General features: G+C 43.8%; 2 protein-coding genes across 8 annotated transcripts in view; both read left to right on the forward strand.

The window, feature by feature from the left end:
* The first annotated feature begins 660 nt into the window (after positions 1-660).
* LOC106569956 (bromodomain-containing protein 2) lies at positions 661-13,300 on the forward strand. Of its 7 annotated transcripts, none has more exons than XM_014141740.3 (12): positions 661-2,768; positions 6,317-6,623; positions 6,905-7,042; positions 7,350-7,497; positions 7,836-8,026; positions 8,312-8,791; positions 8,931-9,059; positions 9,191-9,406; positions 9,901-10,175; positions 10,327-10,652; positions 10,879-11,007; positions 11,284-13,300. In XM_014141740.3, exons 1-12 carry the CDS (start codon positions 2,737-2,739, stop codon positions 11,400-11,402), a joined length of 2,490 nt encoding a protein of 829 aa, XP_013997215.2. In that variant the 5' UTR covers positions 661-2,736; the 3' UTR covers positions 11,403-13,300. The 7 variants fall into 7 exon arrangements, with proteins under 7 accessions (XP_013997215.2, XP_013997213.2, XP_013997216.2 ...); XM_014141738.3 differs by having other exon boundaries at positions 662-2,768; positions 11,281-13,300; XM_014141741.3 differs by having other exon boundaries at positions 663-2,768; positions 10,882-11,007.
* A 2,234-nt stretch (positions 13,301-15,534) lies between these two features.
* hsd17b8 (hydroxysteroid (17-beta) dehydrogenase 8) overlaps positions 15,535-17,082 on the forward strand; it is a 4,498-nt gene continuing 2,950 nt past the window's right edge. The window contains exons 1-3 of the mRNA XM_014141737.2: positions 15,535-15,648; positions 16,345-16,547; positions 16,866-16,982. Coding sequence (XP_013997212.1) covers positions 15,603-15,648; positions 16,345-16,547; positions 16,866-16,982 — 366 coding nt within the window. The 5' untranslated portion in view covers positions 15,535-15,602. The remainder of the gene's footprint in view (positions 15,649-16,344; positions 16,548-16,865; positions 16,983-17,082) is intronic.

Below are 17,082 nucleotides of genomic sequence, written 5' to 3' on the forward strand. Positions count from 1 at the left end.
TGTGGTTCATAGCCCTACTGACCTGTCATGCTATAGACATTTGAGGTTGTGGCAAGATAACAATGTAACGTTATATTTCTTTGTTGTTTGGAGAGTAAATAAATTCTGCATATATGGTCATTGCACTTGTGTCTTAAACAACTACCCACAATCACAATCATTTTCCCACAATCATATAACGTTTAGCCTACAGTTACTTGAATCTTCTTTCTTTGAAACATTTTATTTGACATTTTAAATACATCACAAATACTCATCTTCTGATAATAATCTTTATTCACTAACAGCTCAAGGTAGAAGTTGCCTGAGTGAACACAGATCTAGGATCAGATACCATCCCCAGCTCCTAAGGAAACATCTCTGCCTTCTCCAAATGGGAAAATGAATTTAGAATAGAGTCTACTCTGTATATAGAACAATATCCCAAATAGGCTCACCCATATCTAACGCATGCGCAGTTTGCTGTCGCAGTGGAAGCCACAATGCTTGCAACCGAAATATGAACTTTGTCAAGAGAATATCTGCAGTTCTAACAAATATAAGGGTCGTGTTGAGACTGGAAATTGATATTGTTTGCTTGCATGGATTATTGCAGTAGTGTCAAGGAAACATTTCAGTCAATATTTCTATGGAGCCAAGCCGCACCACGTGGTTTGGGTTTGTCCAATCGGTGCAAAGCTGTGATACCCGAAAGTATGCTCTTTGTTCTGGATTTCGCAAAGTTATGGACAATACGGTCTAATTAACTTTAATACAGCAACATATGGACAAATTATATCATTTGTTACGGCAAGATGACAATTTCCGGATAAATCAATATCTTTTTTCCTGGAGTGTGTAGCCTCCAACGTTTGGCAAACAGTGCGCCATTAGCTTATTTATCACATGACTTCCCTTCCCCCCACTTCATTGAATGAGGAAGAAGTCGGACATGTTAGAGGAAAATGTGTTGAAAAAAAAAACGATCGTGGTGGAGGACAAGGCGAATTTTGAAGGAAAGTTTTGCTCTGCGTAATGGATTTACAAAGCGAGATTTTTAGTAGTTAATTTTTTATGTAACCCTGGGAATCAATTTGCAAAATGTTTTTTTCCCTTCATATTTACTCAAGATTAAGAACATTAATTCATGGTTTAATTCAAGGTTCATTGTATTTAGAGGCTTTTAAATGTAGTATTTTTGTCCGTATATATTGAAAATCGTGAGAATTTAGTTCAGTGACATTGGAGAGAACGTGTAACCTTGGTGTGGGGGATGGGTATTAGCATTAGGGAACCATTTTGTACAGCTCTTAACTACTTTTACGAGTTTATTTTATTTTGTTGTCGAATGTTGGCATTTTGCTGATTCATTGTAGTTTGTTACACGTGGACTTGGTAGAATGAGTATCTTGTCGGTATATGATAGGAACTATTTGGGGATTTTAGTTTGTCTGGATGTAGATAACTAGCTAGCTAATTTGGGTTTTCTCTGGGAAGATCATGTTGGAAGATTGTGAGGCTTATAAATTACGATTTAGTTGAAGTGTTCAAATCGTGGATGCGGCCTACATGGGTGTTATTGAAGTAGAGCAACATGGCTCTAAAATTCTTAAAACCGATGCAACCTTTGTGCTTGAAGTGCCTCATAGTAACTCTTATAAAAGTGATTGTTATCCGAAATTCTTATCTACTTTGATAACCATTTCAGCAAGAGTTGAAAGAAATGCTGTGTCATTCAATGGAGGGCAATTTCCTTTGCCACTTTGGCTTAGGGTGGAAGTAAGCCATTTAAAACCCCAGCTTCAGTGCGAGTTATGGTATTTTACCCATCAGATGTTGAGCCACTAATAGTATGGTATGTATTGGTTAAGTTCTGAAATATTAGGCCTAGGATAATGATAGCCTTTTTCAGTTGTCCGTAAATTAAGTCATCTTGGTTAAATGTAGCTAGGTCAGACAGCACGTGGATCTTACTTGGTATACGAGTAGTTTGAAACTAGGCGTTATTAATCGCCTTTTTGTTTCAATGCAGGGAGTGGTATTGCTTGTACATTTTGTGACACCATCTCATAGGCTAATAATTTGTATGCAGAGTGTAAAGCTCGTGTGCACTCTTTTGCACTTCAAGATGGCGCTCCAAGACTAAAATGCGGCTACTCGGAGAGAAATACATGTGTCGTTGAGCGCTCGGCCTACGTTTGGCATCTGATAGATACGCGTGACCGAACTCGCTAACCAATGGCTTGCTTTCTGTTTACTCTGGAAGTTCGCGCTAGAGATTCAGCGACCAATCATTATCGTTGCTTTGCCCACGTTGACGTAATGTAATTTGATGAGTGAAAGGGCAGGTTTTGGGATGTCGCATTTCGTAAATGAGTAGCAACATAGAACAACCAGTAAAAAAATATAGACTTTTTGAGTGATGGGAGGTCTAGTCAGTAATAACGCGAATTTTGTTTGATTGACAATAACAATATGCGAATAGGTTGGATGAAAAGCATAATAGAAAAACAAAGTTATTTGGGGGGCTGTGCTAACTCTGGCGGACGTATTCAACAGCGAATAGAAAATACGGGGCGTAGTCTTAAGTTACCGTATCCAATAAGATGAATGGTTGGTCTATAAAGTATCGGGCGTAGACGTGAGTTGCCATTTCGCTGAAGCAGTGGTCAGTATAGTGCTGTGAGGGCTGGAGGAAAGGACGGGCGAAGCAGGAACTTGAATATTGGTATTTAAACAGAATCCGGATCCATCCTGATGGAGACGGCCATAAACCCGCCCCATGACAGGTACCGATCGGAACAATTGACTTTACGTTTGCGATCTGACAGGATATTGTTGCATTAAAAATAGTATTAACTCATAAACCGATGTTTTCTGATTACCGACCTGTACACTGGCTGTACATCCCAAGACTGTTATGCCGGCGTATAACGTTTATATATTTTTTTGCAATGAAAAATAATATATTGGACATTTGTCAGGATATGACCACTCTTCGTCAACCTGCAAAATAAGACTTAATTGGGACGACTGTCGTTTACATTTTACTGCACCGACGCCATCTTCCCAGCGTCTCGGCTTGCTAGTCCTTGCTGTAGCTTTGCCTAGCCCAGTAAGAAGTGAACTAGTTTCACGTTGTGACTGTATATTATTGCTGGCGACTATGGGGATAAGCTTGCCTAGCTACGCTAGTTGCAGACGGCTATTGCTTGCCAGGGAGTCTGCTTTAGGTACCTCGCTAGTTAGCTACCATGGGGATAAGCTTGCTGTGTAAGATAGCCAGCTACAGGTACGGCAGACGGCCATTACTTGCGAAGAAGTCTGCTTGGTAGCTACCGAACAAGTAGCTAGTTTCCGCTAGCTCAAGTTGACAAATTCGCATGGATTTACTGTAACAGAATCGCGAATGTTTTCCTTAGCTACGTTACTAGCCATCTCGTCGAGTAAAAGCCGACGTTTTGCTAATCACATAACACAGTACTGGCTAACGTTAGTTAGCTACTGAATCATCGATGTGTTTGAGTAGATCTAACGTTACCTAGTGATTGTGGTGGCTTGGTAGACTTTTATTTTATTTTTTTATTTAACCTTTATTTAACTAGTTAAGCTGGTTAAACAAGGTAAGCTCGTTAGGTAGCTAGCTAACCTTACCTGCTGGAGCTATTTGGAGAGACTCGCTCTCTTGTATTTGGATGGGGAATTATTGCTAGTTAACTAGCTAACCGGCTAGTCCAATTTGTTTTGTGGACATGTGAAATGTTTAGTAAACGTTACATTTCATGGCTGCATTTCGGTTACGGATAGTGCTGATAATTTAGTCATTCTATAATTTCGGCCTAATGCCAGGCCCATGCAATGGCATTTTTAACAGCGTGTGCAAGTCACGTGTCTAATTGGACGGAAATAGTTACCCATCAGTTGCTTGCAATGGCCTCACAGTCCACTTACCTTTCCACTCACCAAATCTGCAATTTAAATATATTTGTTGTACGTTTTGTCACCATTCAAATATGTGAGTTATATGTTGACAAACATGTTACTACAGTACTGGACATCGTTTGTAATCTGACAGTGATATATTACTGCTCACAATGGTGAACTAGTCCAGTGCAACGTTCTCAATGGTGGTCTTCCTTTTCGCCACATTTATTTTTTAAAGGTAGTGCTGCACATGTACAATTATAACTTGATACGTTTTCTGTTGCCGACAGTGTCAGTGACGTAAGTGTTTTGAGTTTTTATTATTATTTTTTTAAACTTTGATAATAAAGTACATCAAATGTCAAATGTGTTTTCCAACTTGTATCATTGAATAACAGCTTATATTAAACTGTATATAAGGGAGGTGTTATCTCTGACTTAGATTGTCATCTTGGTCAGTATAGGCTACACCAAGTTTACCTGTCATCAAGAAACTCTGAAAGTCTTAATTTTTTTAGAATTGGTAACGGAACAATCACGACAGCATGACTTGCAGAGACTTCCACATTGGTTAAGTAATGGGCACTGTGCAGCGGTAGTTACTCATTTGTTTGGGTTCCTGTTGAGGTAAGCACAGGTGAATATTAAATTCTGCTCAAATAGTCTCCAGTGTTCACCTATGAGGAAGACGCAGCCCAACTGATCTAGTCCTGAAGGGACACAGACAGCCTACAGTATGGAATGGTTTGCTCTTTTGATATTCACTTGAGCATAAAACAATTTTATCACATGCGCTGAATGCTACTGGTGTACGCCTTACTTGCGGACCTAAATAAGGTATTATAAACTACACAAGGTCACTATATACAGGGAGTATCAGTACTAGATCAATGTGCAGAGGTACTTGAGGTAGCGATGTACATGAAGGCAGGGTAAAGTGACTAGGCATCCATTTAGAGAATTGGATCAGCCAAACAAATTGGTTGGTTAGTCTTATTTGAGTATTGGGGATTGGCAATAAATATTGAACCCCTGCTTTTCTGTCCTACAAAGACCCTGTTCCCTATCATCTGGTGTAAGCACAAGAAGACATGGCGCCCAGTTGCGACACTGAACCTTTCCATTTTTCTTAGCTTGTCCGTATAGAGGAAGTTGTTCAATATTGGTAACATTATGAAGAAAGCACCAAAGGGTGTATGTCCATAAGTGGCTTCTAATTGCCAACAAACTGCACTTTTAAATAGTTGGTCAACTATGTACACACAGTTAATGCTCACAAGGCATGGAATACAAAATCAAAACATTTTGGCACTGTTTTACTAGTGTATATAAACTTTGCCCTTCATTCAGAGGTATGGTGTATGTAAATGATTCTCCTCGGGGCACTTGAACACGGTTAAGGTCACTAATGAGCTGATTGAAGACCACTGCACTCTTGAGCCCCTCAATTTAAGAATTCTTTCAACACATGCATATTGTATTTCGATCACAATGCTCAATGCACACACCACAATTGACTGCAAACTTGGACTTCTACTTTGCCTCTATTGTAGGTGTTGGTGGGGGGATGTAGTGCCTAGTTACCATGGATATGCCAGCCTACCATCCAATGGAACAGACTTGTTAGCTTCGTTGCCATGGAGCAATGGACAGTTAAACGCATGCAAATGTCTTTCCCTTTTTTCTATAGCATTGCTCCCCTCAAAGCCTCTGGGTGTATAATGGCAGGACTATGGGATCATATCACCAGTACTCAATGGTCAATGCATTAATTTGAGTCCACCGTTTCAATTAACAAGCTGCTTGTATGTTACTTTATGTTCGGTATGTGTATCACTTGCTGTGTATGTCCAGCCAGGCTCTTATCGCAGTTTTAACAGATCTGTGTTTCTGTTGAGATCACTTCAGCCCACAGATATTATCAGCCAGGGGCACTAAACCACAGCCAGCACAAATGATTCATCAGTCATTGGGTTCCTTGTCTTGGTTTATTGCATAAGCTTTTTGGCAACTCATAAAGTGAACCTCACAAATGCCTGCCTGAGGCCAGCTGTCCAAGAACTCCTGAAACCACACCCAGATTCCAGTGTCAGCTTGCTCTATAGATCACTTTTCTACAGCCTGTGACGGTACGGGTATTGAGGCTAATCCTCTAGTTTCTGACAACGCTGATGAGGCAGTTGTGACTCGTAACGCAAAGCTCAATTGAAACCGAATAATGGTGAGGGCGCATGACTCACTTTTGTTAACCTGTCCTCATTTTAAGACGTTTAGAGAGGGCTAGCTAATTAGAAGGCTAGCTCTATGAAGACTGCTGTGTCACATATCCTATACCCTCTCCTTTCTCCGCCTCCCCATTCTTCTCTATGCCCCACTGCTCTATGCTTATTCCCTCCTCCCTGTCCGTCAACAGCTCCCTGGGCGGGGTCGACGTAGGCCTGCAGGGCGTCATGGCGATGGAGCAGGGCCCTCCGGGCCCCGGCAAGCGCATCCGGAAACCGTCACTGCTGTTTGAGGGATTCGAGGGCCCGCCATTGCTCCCCCACGGGCAAGCTCCCCCCTCTGGGTCACCACGGCCCCTAGTGCACGACATGAACCGGCAGGGCCGCGCCACCAACCAGCTGCAGTTCCTCCAGAGAGCCATGATGAAGTCCCTGTGGAGGCACCACTTCGCATGGCCCTTCCATGAGCCTGTGGATGCCTCCAAACTCAGCCTGCCTGTGAGTGTCCCTGCAAGCCACTACCAGAGAGCCCAGTCACATTGTAAAAGAAGACCGACAACAGTGGCTATTTATAGATATTCAAATAGTGTTATCTTGTTTGCATAATAGGATGTCTGTTTTCAGAACTAACTGTAGAATATTCTTCTTTTAGATTGGGAAGTTTTATAAAAAGCTTTTTTCTTCAAGCTTGCAGACAATACAGTACTGAATCGGTCTTTAGAGCTTAGTGTACTTGTTATTAGTAGACAGCATTAAGTCAACCTGCTCCTCTGCCTCAGGACTATCACAAGATTATCAAACAGCCCATGGACATGGGGACCATCAAGAGGCGCCTGGAGAACAACTACTACCGCAGCGCCAGCGAGTGCATGCAGGACTTCAACACCATGTTCACCAACTGCTACATCTACAACAAGGTGTGTGTGTGAGAGACATGCTGTAACCACTACATTTTCAGTCAGAAATAAGGCTTTGACCAACTGAGGTTACTGGCTGGACACTAGAGGGAGTCGAAACTCTATTTGAGTTCCAAAGCTCACTGTCCTATTATCTATTTATATTTTACAGCCATGGAAGCTGTCAGAGATATGTCACTAATAAACACAATCTTCTAAACTGTCTGAAGATGCAACCCTGTCTGATAGAAATGAGGCGGATCTTATTTGGAGAAGTTACATGTATTCTCCAGCCGAGTAAAGCTTTTCCGTGGTGACTGCCTCCCAGCCAACAGATGATATTGTTCTGATGGCCCAGTCCCTGGAGAAGGCTTTCCTTCAGAAGGTTGCCCAGATGCCCCAGGAGGAGATAGAACTGCCCCCTCCTCCCCCACGGGGCAAACCGGGCAAGCCAGGCAAAGGACGCAGAGCCGCAGGTGAGCTGTGTGATTCTGTTTGTGTACGGTTCATTCATGTTTTTGAGTGTGATTATTTCTTTTGGGGGGGGATACTTTTTGTATGATTATTTTGGGGGAAATGCGTTCTGTTTTGATATTGACTCAGATGATGTGACTATATATATGCCATTTAGCAGACCCTTTTTATCCTAAGTGACTTAGTGATGCATATATATTCCTTATGGGTGGGCCCCAGTGGGAATCGAACCCACAACCCTTGGCGTTGCAAATGCCATGCTCTACCAACTGAGCCACACAGGACCACATGAATACGTATAATCTCCCACGCGTAATACTTTTTCCTCCATTTGCCTCAGTACCAGGAGGAGTGACCACTGCTCACCAGGTTCCGGCAGTGTCCCAGTCCGCGTACTCTCCCCCCACGCCGGACACCCCGGAGTCTCTGCTCTCCACCCCCCCACAGACGCTCCAGGCCAAGAGCTTACCTCCCACCCTCCACAGTACTCCTGCTATGCTAGGCTTACCCCCCACACAGCCCACAGCCAAGGTAAGGGCAGCAGTCGATACACAAATACTGTCAACTACTGTCTGTGCAGTGTTCTCTTACCCCTAAACTACACTAATGTTGTACAACTTTACCTTATGGCCTTGCAGCTGATAGTGCTACTGTAAATGAAAGTACATACTGATCAAAGTGTTTGCAACAATGTTAGGGGAACAGTTGGTGACATCATCTGACATTGTCGTTTACAATTTTGTTTCTTGGCCCATTATCTGAAATGGCAGGCTGTTCGGTCAATGACAAGAGCCCCTGTGTCTCTGTCTCCAACAGAAAAAGGGAGTGAAGCGGAAAGCAGACACCACCACCCCCACCACCATGACCATGGCCATGCCCATCACCATGGGCGTTGGCGGGATTGGCATGGGCATGGTCGGTGGACCCGACTCCCCGTTGACACTCACCTCGCTGGGGGTAGGCCAGGGCCTGGGCCTCGGCATTGGGATGGGTATTGGTATGGGCCGCGGCAGAGGCATGGCGGGCGCCAAAGCAGCTGCAGGGAGGCGGGGAGTCAGCGGGCGCCCTATCAAGCCCCCGAAGAAAGACCTGCCGGACTGGGTGCAGATCCAGCCGGTGCGACGCGGCAAACTGAGCCAGCAGCTCCGGTACTGCAACGGGATTCTCAAAGAGCTGCTGTCCAAGAAACACGCGGCGTACGCCTGGCCCTTCTACAAACCAGTGGACGCCTCCATGCTGGGCCTACACGACTACCACGACATCATCAAGCAGCCCATGGACCTCAGCACCATAAAGGTACATGCCCTACCACACAGCCCGTTTTGTAATCCTTATGGACCCTAGGTAGGGCTGTAGATCACAGCTTCATCAAGCACCATAAAGGTAGACTGTCAGTAATTATGTGACGTTAACTTCCTCCACTCTCCCTCTGCAGAGGAAAATGGACAGTCGAGAGTACCGGGATGCCCAGCAGTTTGCCGGTGACGTCAGGATAATGTATTCTAACTGCTATAAGTACAACCCTCCAGACCATGACGTGGTAACCATGGCACGCAAACTACAGGTACGGGTCAACACATTCTACGCATGGAGATATGTCTTTTCCTGGCTGGGTTTTTATGCCCTTGAACAGTAGTTTCATACAGCTGATTGGACATGAGTGCGCTGGTCTGATATAGTCCTCCCTCTCTCCAGGACGTCTTTGAGTTCTGCTTTGCCAAGATGCCCGACGAGCCTGCGGCCCCTCCCGCTTCCATGGGTGGACGCTCCTCATCTTCTTCATCTTCCTCCTCGTCCTCGTCTGAGAGCGACCCCAGCAGCGAGAGCGACAGCGACAGCAGCCCCAGCTCGGACAGCGAGGAGGAGCGAGCACACCGCCTGGCCGAGCTGCAGGAACAGGTGTGTACACAGGTAGACTGACCCGGCCTTGCGTCCACCGCAACACCAGACACACATCAACATTCACAATGCATCCTCACTACAGTACATTGCATTTTAGTCATTTAGCGGACGCTCTTATCCAGAGCGACCTACAGTTAGCGTATTCATCTTAAGATAGATGTGAGACAACCATATCTCAGTCATAGTGAGTACATTTCTCTTCAATAAAGTAGCTATCAACAAAGTCAGTGCTATTAGGAAAAGGCAAGAGTAGGATTTTTTTTATTTTTTATATACAATGTGTGCATATATATATATATATATATATATATATATATATATATATATATATATATATATATATATATATATATATATATATATATATATATATATATATATATATATATATATATATATATATATTTTTTTTTTTTTTTTTTTGCAAAAGTATTTCTGTATACCTGAGCTGGAAGTGGTTGCCACATCAGTCACTGACCATGTCCTCTTCACGGTCCCATCAGCTGAAAGCAGTTCATGAGCAACTGGCCGCACTCTCCCAGGGCCCCATCGTCAAGCCTAAGAGGAAGAAAGAGAAGAAGGACAAGAAGAAGAAGAAGAAGCCCGAGAAGCATCGGGGAAGCCGGGTGCCGGTCGAAGAGGATATACCCATCCGGCCGCCAAAAACGCCCAAGGTCACCAAGACGTCGAAGACGCCGAAGACACCTAAGACCAAGAGCAGCAAAGGGGGCTCCACACAGGGCAAGAGGGGCACTGGCAAGAAGAGCAACAAGAGCAAGTGAGTGCTCTCTGCTAGCAGCGTTTCAACATCTCTCTGTCACGATATGATTTATTGTCTCCTTGCTATAAAAATTCCCCGAAAGTATTCCTGACAAAAACAAAATGTGCACCTTCAGGATTGAATCATTAAATCACACTCTCACCCTCAGGTCCTCCAAGAAGTCGCAGGCGGTGACGCTCAGCATGCACCAGATGAGCGCCGCCGCCATGCTCCCCCACTACGACTCAGAGGAGGAGGACGAGGTGTCGCCCATGAGCTACGACGAGAAGCGCCAGCTCAGCCTGGACATCAACAAGCTGCCCGGGGAGAAGCTGGGCCGCGTGGTTCATATCATCCAGGCGCGCGAGCCTTCGCTGCGCGACACCGACCCAGAGGAGATCGAGATAGACTTTGAGACGCTCAAGCCGTCCACGCTGCGCGAGCTGGAACGCTACGTTATGACCTGCCTCCGCAAGAAGCCTCGCAAACCCTATGGTGAGAGAGCTTTCCTATGTAGCGCCAAATCTGTTTTCAAATCTTCTCTGGTCCCTGTTATGTGTCCCTGGATGGGCGCAACCATAGGGTTGTTCTGTCATAAAGATTTCCCCTGTTCCCAAGATTTCACTGGGTAACATTATAGTGACTTAGTCTCCGGTTTATTTGGATCGGTTGGTGAATGCAGGCATTGCATCATCTAACCCCCTGGTCTCCTCTCTGTTAGTAGGGAAGAAAGGTGGAGCAGGGAAGTCCCGGGAGGAGCTGGCTCTGGAGAAGCAGTTGGAATTGGAGCAGAGGTTGCTGGATGTCAGCGGGCAGCTCAACTCTGGCAAGAAGCCTCAGAAAACCAAAGGTGAGTCAGAATAAATCTGGATCACTGCCCACAGAGTAGACACGGCAGACATGACAACTCATTTCAGAGCATGCATAGAGATGTGAAACTACAAGCCAAAATGTATTTAAATATTACTGGCTCAATACATTTCCACTAACATGTGGCCTTGTCGACCTACATAGCATGTCATGAAAAAGTTCTGAACGAGATCAGCTCAGGTCTTTGGAAAATGTGTGGGTTGTATGTATTAACATTATATTACAAGTGTTTTATCTTGTGTGTATCGCTCAGCAGAGAAACCCAGTGCTGTGGAGCCCCATGCCGTGGCGTCTCGCCTCAGCGCCAGCAGCTCCAGCTCCGACTCTTCTTCCTCTTCCTCATCGTCCTCCTCTGACACCAGTGACTCAGACTGAAAGCTCCGGAGGGGCGGGCCTGGAGCCCGCGAACCCCGAATAGAACGGTGCAGAACTGCTAACAGAGCCGCAGGCGGATCAGACTATAGTCAGAACTGACCTGGAATTAAGAGAAAGCTTTCCCTGTGTTCAGAGAAGCCAAACCCAACAGAAATAGTGGATGGAGAAATATTGAGTTTCATTGCTTTAGAAACCTAGAGGGTTGACAGAGAGATGATGCATCGTCTCATTGGAAAAAGAGCTCACGGCAGGATCTCTACAGGCTCTAGAAAGATGGCAGGATCTCTACAGGCTCTAGAAAGACGGCAGGATCTCTACAGGCTCTAGAAAGACGGCAGGATCTCTACAGGCTCTAGAAAGACGGCAGGATCTCTACAGGCTCTAGAAAGACGGCAGGATCTCTACAGGCTCTAGAAAGACGGCAGGATCTCTACAGGCTCTAGAAAGACGGCAGGATCTCTACAGGCTCTAGAAAGCGAGAAGGTGGATGGGTCCAGAACTCTGGGATCATCTTGTACTATGTCTTTCTCGCCACCCTTTGTATATACTGTGTACAAATATATAAATATCTATTTTTCTTTTATAAAGAAGAATTTTAAGGAATCCTCAAATGTGGGGAGAAAGTAAAGGTGTGGACAGGCTGGCTTTAGTATTTCTGTATAGAGGGCAAATTGTGTGTGTGTGAGGGAGTGAATGTGTGGAGCACGGCCTTGCACAGTGAACGCAGTCCTGCTTAGTTCATCTTGTTGATGCAGGTTGTTTAAATCATTGTGCATTGTAAAGCACCTTGGCTCAGTATCAACTGCATACATGAAGAAACTGAAGAGCATCAAGACCTCAACATACGCATGTACTTCGGCTTGAGGGGTGTCCGTGGTACACATTTAATAAGACGTTTTGGTTTAAGCAAACTAACTGTTTCCTGTTTTTTTTTTCACTCTGTAAATGACGTGTTTCTATCTTCTTGTGACCAACCTGCAAATAAATTGTGAGGACATGTCTCCACTCACCATTTACCCACACGCAAACAGATTCTTCCCTTGTTTTTGTTCCGTCAATTGGATACGTCTAGGATTTGTCTAGTGAAGTCTACAGACTACTGAAATGGTCACATCTCTCTTGCAAGACATTTTAACTTGCATGGGTAGTGCACAATGACTAGATTATGAGACTTCACCTTTTCATTTCACTTTGTCTGGGGGAAAAAATGTTTTTTTAATAGATTTTGTCTTAGTAAGGTTCAGTGGGGTGCTGACATGCCTTCCTTGTAGACCAGATGTGATTCCCATACCGTTGCCATACCAGTGCTTTACGGCACAGAACCAACCACACTATTTATTTTAACTACTTGGCCTTTTAACTTTTTGGCAGCTGAATGTTTTATTCAATTTAGCTAAATCTGCTTTGGGAAGAAGATTGTAGTGACCATTTCCTTGCTCATAGTGCGTTTAACAGAAGCGGTATATGTGCTTCGTGAGATTCGGAGGTACTAAACAGACTTTGTGATTTAGTTAAGAATCAAGCTTTTTTTATATAATCGTTTGAGAATTTAGATTTTGTACGTGTGTGATCAGTTATTTATTTCCCGGGGATTTGAATGGAATCCTGGAATCCTTATTGCATTTACTTGAAGGCAATGGAGAAAGTTATATTGGTAATAATGACAAAAACTACTCAAGCAAAAATGTGTACAGCTCTACGGAAAAAAGGCAAGACTTAAAGACTTTTAAAAGTGTGGAGCATGTTTCTACCACTGAGGTTCTTGTTTTGCTTTCGTTCTCTTAGTCGTGTTCTTCCCCCCCTAAAATTGAGTGGTTGTTTCTTGTGTTCTGTTTCTTTTCTAAGAAAAAATACTTTGAACTGTCCACCTCTACAAATAAAGAGAGAGAGCTCTTTAACACTGACTTTGTGTCTGTTTTGATCAAGAAAACGGGTCCATGGAATGATTCGATACAGGGATGAGAAGCTTTCACTTATTAGTGACAATTGTTTTCAACAGTTGAACTTCTTACCATGAGGACATGGATCACTGATCAGCAGTCAGTGAAGAACATGTGTGCCGGCCTATTCTATCTGTCAGAGAGCAACAGACACCCATACACTATATGACCAAAAGTATGTGGACACCTGCTCGTCGACCATCTCATTCCAAAAACATGGGCATTAATATGGAGTTGTCCCCCCTACGGCAATAACAGCCTCCACCCTTCTGGGAAGGCTTTACACCACTCCGGCTGATGCCTGGCATTGCGCATGGTGGTCTTAGGCTTGTGTGCTGCAGTGGAGGCTGGTGGGAGGAGCTACAGGAGGATGGGCTCATTGTAATGGCTGGAATGAAATGAATGGAAGAGCTCCTCCCACCAGCTTCCACTGCTGTGCGGCTGCTTGGCAATGGAAACCCGTTTGATGAAGCTCCCGACGAACAGTTATTGTGCTGTCATTGCTCCAGAGGCAGTTTGGAACTCAGTAGTGAGTGTTGCAACCGAGGACAGACATTTTTTACTCGCTACGCGATTCAGCACTCGGCGGTCCTGTTCTGTGAGCTTGTGTTGCTTACCACTTTGTGGCTGAGCCGTTGTTGCCTCTAGACATTTCCACTTCACAATAACAAGACTTATAACTGATTGAGGAAGCTCTAGCAGGGCAGAAATTTGACTAACTGTCTTGTTGGAAAGGTGGCATCCTGTGACGATGCCATGTTGAAAGTCACTGAGCTCTTCAGTAAGGCCCATTCTACTGCCAATGTTTGTCTATGGAGATTGCATTGCTGTGTGCTTGATTTTATACACCTGTCAGCAGCCGAATCCAATAATTTGAAGGGGTGTCCACATACTTTTGAATATATAGTGTATTTGCCAAGGTTGAACAGTGCACACCGAGAGGTCCTCACTGTAGTCACAATCCTCCAACTTCTGTACCATAATTTATCCATCTAAAAGACAGAGCAAACAACACCTCAACCTCAGCAAAACTCTGTCATGCATACTTAGGCATGACAGAGCGTTTTATGTTAAATTCTTTCTAACCAATCCTCCAACTCCTTTACAATGATGCACCCATCTAAAAGACAGGGAAAATAACACAACCTCAGCAAAATATTATTTTATCATGTTAAACACATGGTGTTATTTGGACTTATGGTTCCTGAGAAAACATTTTGAAAGGTTTTCCAAAATGTCCAAGATGGAGAGAAATCTATCCTGACAGACCTTATGGGTCCTTGGGGCAAATTTGTTCAGCTTAAAGAAATACACCTACATATTCATTTTTAAGTCGCTAGGTTAAATGGGGCTACAAATATGAGGGTTTAAGTGAGACCGCTTACAACAGTGCTCCCTATAGGCCAATCGGTGCCATTCTTTTTGACCAATTTACTCATGGCCTTTACTTTCTATGTGCCAAATTAGAAAACAAGTTACCAATCTATGCTTGAGTTATTTAATCATGTCAAGAAAAAATAAATAAGAAGGATTCAGACAATAACAATAGGTGTTTATGGTTTCGCATCGCTTAGACCCTTTAAAAATCCCAAAAGTATATTCCTGGACCATCTGCAGTGTCCCAGTAGATCAGGAGCCCGAGGTTGAGAAACACTGATACTGTATAGGCCTATTGAAGTGCAATTGCTTTGTCTGAATGTTTGTGCCTATAGCTTTCCATATTAGGTCAAAATATCATTATTTCTGTATTACCTGCTGCAATTAAAATATACAGAGCAATATTAATGCTGTCGTTTTGTTGACACTTACTCTGCCATGGCTCGTTGGCCAAAGCCTATGGTGAAATGAATGGGGTTAAATGCCGAATACGGTTTGTGGTAAACATGGGTTTAGGAGAGATTATATAATTCGTGCTGTGATATATTTTTTTCTTCTGTGTGTTTTTGAAGCGTTAATACAATCAAAACAAGCACATAAAAGGTAATGTTAACACTGACTGATATTATCTCATAGAACAAAACGTAGAAAATATCCTCAGCCTGTGTTACTCCTAACGAACCCCATTCATTCAACACTCATTTCCCCCCTAGGAATGGATCAACGAACCCATGTTAGAACGTTAGAACGAACAAGAGGAAACTCATTCATTTTTTTAGGACTACAAACCAACTAGTTCCAGATTTGAGCTCAAACAAAACCTGTCCTGTGGCACCATCTCCTGGATCAAGAGAGAACGACTCGCTCTTCAACGACAACCATCATGGCGGCCACCACACGGCTCATATCAAGGTTGACAGTTGTCACGGGTTAGTGTCTTCTTTCACGCTTCGTCGGCCTTTATATGCAACTTAATACATATGTAAGGTAGGTAAATATATCTGCAGTTCTCTGTAGGAAATTAGTGGGGCAGATATGTGTGCTTAGCTAGGCGCAATAGATTGTGTTGTTGTAGCTGACCCTTGGGCTAGTTGTTGGACTTCAATCATTTTATTTCACTAACAGCCTTTGTAACATTGTAACATTGTTTCGACTAAGCTACATAACTGTTACAGTATATCATCTTCAGACATCCTTGAGCATATTTACTTTAAAAATGACAATAATAATCTGGCCTGTGCTATCTCAACAGCAACAGCCATCCAAATCAGTTTGTTAATGAAACCTCAATGACAATATCCCAATTAATTCAACTTAACATACACATACATTTTCTTAAGAGTAGCTTAGGCCATTTTTATTGGACAAAAATGTTTGTCTTCACCTTTGCCAGATGAGACAGCTGTGTCACTCTAACTGGGTCAAAGGTGAAGGCAACAGTAATGTTGCCTTACAAGACTCTTCACTCAGATGAATTAAAGGACTGATAGTTGGTCGCCATTCATTCTATCAGTCCTTTATTATATGTACAAAACATCCAAGTTAGTGGTATAGAGCCCTCTCTTTACCTGCTGCGAGCTGCAGCCGATTGCCTCCTACATTTCTGCACTACCCATTGTCTCCAGGAGGGGGTAGTGGGATTGGTCGAGCCGTATGCCAGCGATTTGCCTCCGAGGGTGCCACGGTGGTGGTCGCTGACATCAGCGAGGAGTCAGCCAATCAGACCCTGGGCAGCCTGAACCATGACCACAAAGGCCAGAACCACATGGCGTCTGCTGTGGATGTTTCATCAAGGGAGAGTGTAGAGAAGCTACTCACAAGCATACAGGTGATTGATTTATGTACATACACACACACACACACACACACACACACACACACACTCACTCACTCATTCAGTGTGTGTGGGTGTGTCTAGTGTCATTTAGTTATTATCCTAAACCACATGCTGGCGTCTCCTACTAGGAAAATGAGTCAATCATGTAACGTTTTTGGACCTTGACCTAAAGCACTCCACTCAGTACTTTAGCAACAAAATCGAGAAGCTAGAAATTGCCTGAATCTGAAGAGACATTTTGTGTGGGTGAGTCACTGGAAGCCGTACGTGATAAACTCATAAACAAGGTGCTGTGATCCCCTCCTGCAGTGTCGGTACTTCCAGCCTCCCTCAGTATGTGTGAATGCTGCAGGGATCACTCGGGATGAGTTCCTCCTGAAAATGGAGGATGAGGACTTTGACAAGGTTATCCAAGTCAACCTAAAGGTATTACCCTTTGTTCTTATTGTCCCGACCACAATATATTTATATTAGTGAAAGAAAAGCAGCAAGGGTTTCTCTCTCTTTAGGCTCAGAGACTCTTTTA

This window comes from Salmo salar, chromosome 14, assembly GCF_965601325.2.
Source record: "Salmo salar chromosome 14, fSalSal1, whole genome shotgun sequence".
Taxonomy (NCBI): Eukaryota; Metazoa; Chordata; class Actinopteri; order Salmoniformes; family Salmonidae; genus Salmo; species Salmo salar.